At 38.0% G+C, this 7,133-nt stretch overlaps 1 protein-coding gene across 1 annotated transcript; it reads left to right on the top strand.

Annotated features, from left to right (window-relative positions):
• Positions 1-2,484: 2,484 nt before the first annotated feature.
• ctsh (cathepsin H) lies at positions 2,485-6,990 on the top strand. The gene is made up of 12 exons (XM_018664398.2): positions 2,485-2,691; positions 2,860-2,891; positions 3,069-3,174; positions 3,266-3,336; positions 3,412-3,516; positions 4,671-4,757; positions 4,903-4,958; positions 5,082-5,163; positions 5,264-5,332; positions 5,417-5,523; positions 6,472-6,597; positions 6,687-6,990. Exons 1-12 carry the CDS (start codon positions 2,625-2,627, stop codon positions 6,754-6,756), a joined length of 978 nt encoding a protein of 325 aa, XP_018519914.1. The 5' UTR covers positions 2,485-2,624; the 3' UTR covers positions 6,757-6,990.
• The last annotated feature ends 143 nt before the right edge of the window (positions 6,991-7,133 follow it).

Raw genomic sequence — 7,133 nt, 5'->3', positions numbered from 1 at the left:
CCTGCTCTTTATATGAACATGAGAAAGTATTTTGTACTTTGTTGTTAATTCACCTCACTGAGATGTGCTGTACATTTTGTACATGCAACCCTGCATATTTCTCAATGTGGAACAGTGTAATCCTTTCAAAAAAGAAAAAGAAAAAAAAAGTTGTATCTCAAGCTTAAACACAAAACGCTACAACAATGTGGTCTTGAAACCATGACTTAGAGGTAGGAGACAACTTCAAAGTGTTTTGCATTTATACTGTAATCCTGTCTATAACCATTTCTGTTAGCAGGAATATAGTAATGTAGTGCTTATTCTGTGAATATTTGTATGTATTTTTACTATGTATGTACAGTACACTTTTGAAGCTCATGTGGCAGGCATGCAACACCTTCACAGACAGAATAATACTATATACTTATACTGTATACACTTAAACATGCACATACTCTTATAAAGGTATATAAACAAATAAACATTTTGCTGTTAGCAATACCCAGTGGTATGAAAATTATCTTTCAACCCTCATGTTTCCACACCTTAAGAAATATTCCCAGTTTTGTAAGAAAAAAAGAAAGAAAACAGAATAAAAGATTTGATGATGATAATAACAACAAATAAACAAAAATATGTTTCCTAGTTACCTCTTGCTAATAAATCCATTTTATCTCAGGGGCATTTTGTCTCAAGTGTTTTTGTAGATCATCAAACAGCTGACATCATGCTCGTCTAATATAATGACATAAAACATAATCTGAAAGTCTTTAACAACACCTCTACATCCTATACGGCAGATGATGTACAGTGATGGACAAAACTGTAAACCTTGGGCTTCAGAATTCTCACTTATTCATACACTGGTATAAAATGTATAGTCATTTCATGAAATTATTCATGTTGGACACAAAGTCTGGGCCAATGCCAAAACCCAAGTCACTATCAGGTTATAAGCTGTCAACTGTTTGTATTCATTTATTTAGTGGACTTTAATGCCAATAAAATTACAGTCCTTAATTTACTCATGGCTGAATTAACCTGCCCCAGGGCAAAAATCTATTGGTGGGGCCCCCTTAACCCTGAGTAGACTTAGACGGAGACATCCTGGACAAAGACTGTTCTTATTCGACCTCAGCAGCAAAACAAACGCACCCCTCCTTGCAGCGCTCCTTCAGAAGCTCCGCCTCCTTCGCCATGGAAACAGTATAACAAGTTGTCAGAGGAACGACATGCATGCACACACACACACACACACAGCATCCGCAACATAACAGAGTAAAAACTATCAAGAGTTAGTAGTTTAGATTGTTTTTACTGAACAATAGTGACTGAAGACGGACCTGAAGATTTGCAGCTTAGCTAACAAAGAGGGTAACTTTTATAAGCATTTATAATTATGCACCAAGCCTACTGTACAAACTTTTGTTGTCAGGTCTTCGTGTCTATAAAAGCCTTTGCAAATGTTGTAAGGACAAATATCACAATACAAAGCGAATAACGACGTAGCTCTCAGGTTGAGTGCCGCATTAGCTGCAGCGAAGCTAACATAGAGCGGACGAGGCGGTTTCTCAGAGCTAGCACAATAGTAAAACTAATGTTACCCACCTGTCATCTAGAAACAGAGCAACCTGCGCGTCTGTTTTCAGGCCTTTCAGCTTCCAGAAGTGTCTCCACCACTGGAAAGCTCCACCCATGTTGAGGAATATTCCTCTGTCCATTTCCTCTTAAGTTGTTAGTCTGCCATTGACCCGTCTACACCATGTGGAGTTACACCGGAATTCCCATCTATTTCGCGCTCACTGTTCCCTTTATACCCTCCCACCTCACGTGCACGAGCACGAACGCCATGATTGGCTGGAATTGATCGCGCGGGTCTACTTGATTTCTGTCCCAATTCTATGGCCCGTGCTGTGTAGAAATATGGATTTTTTTCCCCAACACATACAGAGAAGGGACAGGTAGCGGACTAATTTGAAGAAAAGTGCATTAGATTTTAATCCACCCTTTAAAAAATAAAACGTTTTTTTAAAAAAACAAAACAAAACGTTTTTTAAATCACAGTTAAAAACATGACCTGGGAACATGGGAATTTGAGCATTGTCACCTTATGTTTAAAGGTAAGTTTTGAGGTTGTTGCAAGTTCTTGTCTCCCTTCAGTTGTCAGTGCCGTTTGAATTAAATTAATTAATAATTTTTTTGTGGTTCAGTATATGACGTGGGACAAAGCACAAAATATTACCCACGAACAATAGCCCAAACTGACTCTGGCCTCTCCCCTCAATGTGATGGAAAAAAGATTAAGTAAGTCATTATAATGACTAAATTTCACAAAATAGTGGGTATCTCAAAAAACTGAGAAACCTTATTTTGTGATACTAAGTCATTATCTTTAGATAAATCACTATTTTGATAAAGTTTCTCAAAGACTAACAGGATCTTTTTTTTTCCATCACATTGGCGTGAATAGGCTTCCATAGTTTGGCTGATTCATTCGCCGTTTTCATATCTTTTACACAGTCGGGGAATTCAAACAGGCAGCAGTTCACCTCGTGACTTCTCATCTTTTTTATTGTTTCAGTTCACTCTCACCCGCCGCCTCGGTTATCACTAGCTGGCTGAAGTTTTGATGAGTGATCATAATGAATACTTTGCTTTTATTTTTTGTTTTAGTGTCCGCAGCTTCAGCTTTTCGCCTGTCTGAACAAGGTAAGTTGCTGCGAACGTCCGTTATGTAATGTATACTTTGTTTTGTAGTTTCATTGTTACTGTTAACCCAAGCTTTCACTTTCTTATTCTGTAGTGGCGTCTATTCGTTTTCCATTACAGTCAAAATCGCTATGTTACATTAACTTTGACAATATGAATTGTTTTCAGATGAGTTTCACTTCAAGTCATGGATGGCACAGGTACAGTGGGTTTTATCTATCAAACGCTGCACGTTGTAGAGGAAGTTAGAGTGACTGCAATGAAAAATCACTGCAACATTGTCATTTAAGTGTGAGCTATATCTGATTACAATGAGCTGATTACTACCCATATATACCCACAATTTATCAAAAACTCTCACCCTCCCCCATGTACAGTACAACAAAATGTACAGCCTGAGGGAGTACTATGAGAGACTCCAGATATTCACCGAGAACAGGAGGAGGATCGACAAACACAATGCAGGAAATCACTCTTTCACAAGTAGGAAAAGCCTGTTATTGCATTTGGTATTTATTTATTTCATATGGTTCATATTATAATGCTTTGAGCCATGTATCATCTCTTCCTGCAGTGGGGCTGAACCAGTTTTCAGACATGACATTTGGTGAATTTCAAAAGTCTTTCCTCTGGTCTGAGCCACAGGTAAATGCCACCCATTCAGGAAGTTTGTTTTATTTTGGCAGGGCATCTAGTTAATTTACACTCTGTCTTGTACAGAACTGCTCTGCTACCAAAGGGAACTACCTGAGCAGCAACGGACCACATCCAGACTCTATTGACTGGAGGAAGAAAGGAAACTATGTGACAGATGTGAAGAATCAGGTAACGTTTAACTGCACAAACATCCAACATACACACACACACATTTTATTTAGTTATTGAACTCAAGGGTCACAGTACACTGTTGCAGCAGAGTTAAAAGAGTCTCTTGGTGATAACAGATAACTCTAACTATAACTGTCAATAATCCTGTGGTTCCCAAGAGACGTCCCCACCCAGTCATAATAACTCTATACAGGTTTTGAATGTGCAGTGTGTTTGCTCTTGAAATGTGACAAAATAAAGTATAGGCCTACTCAAAACAGTCAGTGTGCACACTAAAAACCCTTTTGGATCTGCTGTTTATGGATGCAACTGTCCTACAGTAAATTTCCCCATTGTGGGACTAATAAAGGATTATCTTGTCTTATCTTAACATGGACAAAGGAAATACAGGAGCTGCTCACAGTTGAAATAAAAATTACAGTAAGTTTAATTGTGGATAGAGGTGAAAAGCTCCAGGATACTTCAGAAGACAAAAAACTTTTTCATATCACTATGTGTTAGGATGTACAGTAAAGTAAACAGTAAATTTTGTTTGTTTCTTCTTGTGAAAAATATAAGAATCTGTCTGCTGAGTGATCTGATGCTTGCAGCACTATCAAGAATTGAGCTGGCCAGTGGTGGTGGTGGTGGTGATGCTCATCAAGCAAACTATCAGTCAGTCAAATTCAAAATATGAGGAAGCCTTTGTTCTTCAAGCTCACTCTCACTATAGTGGGAGAGTTTTTTATCTTTTGTGTGTAAAAACAGACAACAGAAACTGAGGAGAAACATGGAGAAATGGCGCAGTTCATGTTCTTGATAATAGTTTCTTCTGCACCAAAGACACTTTCACTTGTCACAGTTTGAAAAACACAGGTGTTACTAATGACATAAATAATGCTCCACTCTATTTACAGCTGTGCTTTCCCTATGGTGACATGCCAAAATGTCTTTTGTTAAAGAAAATACCATAAATGTACGCATCATGGAGGGCCTATGAAATGTTTTAACATCCAAATGGAGGCATGAGGGAAACTACACCGTTAAAATCAGTTCTTGGAATTTACCTAAATGTTGTGTACAAACTTATTTCCATGCATACACCATACATCTCATTTGTGTTTGTGTTGTTCCCTCACAAAATGCTTTTTATCCCTTTTTTCTCACTAAAGGGAGGTTGTGGCAGTTGCTGGACTTTTTCAACAACCGGCTGCTTAGAGTCTGTGACTGCTATCGCAACTGGGAAGCTCATACCACTGGTGACTTTCTTTCACTTCTCTGTCAAGACTGCTGATCTTGTCTTTAAAATGTGGTTCCTTTTTCATAGTAAGACAAAGCATATTTACTATAATCTTGAACTATGACTTGTTAATCCCCTTTGTAACTAATTTCCCAATTACTCAGTCAGAACAACAGCTGGTGGACTGTGCCCAGGACTTCAACAACCATGGGTGTAACGGGTGAGAGTCAGACATACTAAAATGTACAGACTGTATATTTCCTTCCTCTTTTTAAAATATCCCTACTGCTATATGCACCACCACGGTCAGATTTTTATAACACAATTTTAATTTGTCTTCTAGCGGTCTTCCCAGTCAAGCATTTGAATACATCATGTACAGCAAGGGATTGATGACAGAGAAGGACTACCCATACACAGCTATTGTACCTAATAGTCAGCTCTTCTACAACATAAACAAAACCAAATAATAAACAAAACTGACTGACTGATTTTTACTCTTTTGTTACTCTTTTGTTAAATCAGGAGGGTACTTGCAACTATAAACCAGAAATGGCAGCTGCTTTTGTGAAGGAAGTGATGAACATAACGGCAGTGAGTGAACATCAATGTCTTTCTTTAAGATAAATGTATGTATTGAACGCCTGTGAATGGTGACGTTTCTCTTTTACCTGTCAGTACGATGAGATGGGAATGGTGGATGCTGTTGGCACACGCAATCCTGTCAGCTTTGCCTTTGAGGTGACTGCAGACTTCATGCATTACCACAGTGGCGTGTACACCAGGTGAGAGGAAGTCACAGAAACTATGTGATATATAGTTTTGGACAATGATTAGTATGTCTATTTTTAATTTTTTTGCTTGTTTGTTTACATTTATAAATCCCTGAACAGTGAGCAAGAAGCTTAGGGTATGGCCACTACGTTGCTGCAATAAATGCAAAGGTCCTTCTCACAGCAAATATGCGCATGCAACAGTAAGAAATGTCCCCAGAGGAAAAACAGAGATCATGTTTCTCTCAGTGTTTTTCCCTTTTATACAACTGATAAGTTGTGTTATATTGCAGTAATGTACAGTGTATCTGAGAAAGATATCACTTTTACATCAACCATCAGGACAGTTTTCAAGATATTCAGGTCCAGTATTCTGAAGATCTAAAGTCCAAAACCTGGTGTCTGAAAATTGAAAATTAAAATCCAGCTCCCTCTAGCTAAAACAGGAAATAACTTGTCTGTCTAATATTAGTTCCTATCTTATGAAAACATCTGCATGTACTGATGCACATGTCAACACTTGGCGATATATGGCAAACATACCTCTGAAATAGATCCTGAATCTGCTATTGTAATTTGCTTTGTCAGCACAGGATAGTGCTGAGAAAAAAATCATTCAAATCATTTAAACACATGCATAAACACATAAAGTGTGTGTTCAGTTACTTGTGGATTTATTCGACTGAGATTACATTTTGCCAGATATCCAGCATGAGAATTGGACAGGCAAAGCCAAAGCCGCTAGTGTCACACAAATAAGAATTGGGAAATCTTGGTTTATAAATATGAAATTTGATGTAAAACATACTGTGTGTACTCTGCACATTGAAATCACTCATACAAAGGTCCTCTCTGTCAGTAAAGCTGGTAAACTTGAAAGTGGTTTAGTTCCTCATTCTTAATCAGAACAGTCATGTGTATAAAGTTGGACACGGTAACTACTTCTTTTCCTGTTTTCAGCTCTAAATGCCACAACACCACAGACAAGGTGAATCATGCAGTGCTAGCAGTCGGGTATGGAGAGGACAATGGCACCCCTTACTGGATTGTTAAGAACTCGTGGTCGTCCAGCTGGGGGATTGATGGGTAAGTTTTCTGTTTCACCACATACAAGAAAACATTATGAAATATTCACCAGCTACAGAAAGACAATAATGTTGTTCTTCCTCTTACAGTTATTTCCTCATTGAACGTGGGAGGAATATGTGTGGACTTGCTGCCTGCTCATCTTTCCCAGTGGTGTGATCGCTGCATGATAGCAAACTACAACAGGGCTGAAAAGGGAGCAGAATCCAACCGATTTTATTATTTTATATTGTGATTTGCATACAATCAACAGGCTGCTGTGCTTCCATGTGAAGAGTGTTTTTGCACAATTGAGCCTCTCAGAATCCAGTAAAACACTATGACAGGAAAGTACATCTGAACGTATCTCTTAAATACCAATCATCAATCCACAAATAAAATCCATTAAATCTGTTTGTTTGAGTCTTTTATTACAATATGCAGTTGTGATGATTGAGGAAGGTATAATCCACAGAGACATGTTGCTGTCATTACACGCAACTCTAGGAAAAAGTATGCACACATTAACTAATAATAATATTATATTAATAATATAT

This window comes from Lates calcarifer, linkage group LG10, assembly GCF_001640805.2.
Source record: "Lates calcarifer isolate ASB-BC8 linkage group LG10, TLL_Latcal_v3, whole genome shotgun sequence".
Taxonomy (NCBI): domain Eukaryota; kingdom Metazoa; phylum Chordata; class Actinopteri; family Centropomidae; genus Lates; species Lates calcarifer.
The sequence above is the reverse complement of the archived record's forward strand: the minus strand, read 5'-3'. Positions and strand labels throughout refer to the sequence as shown.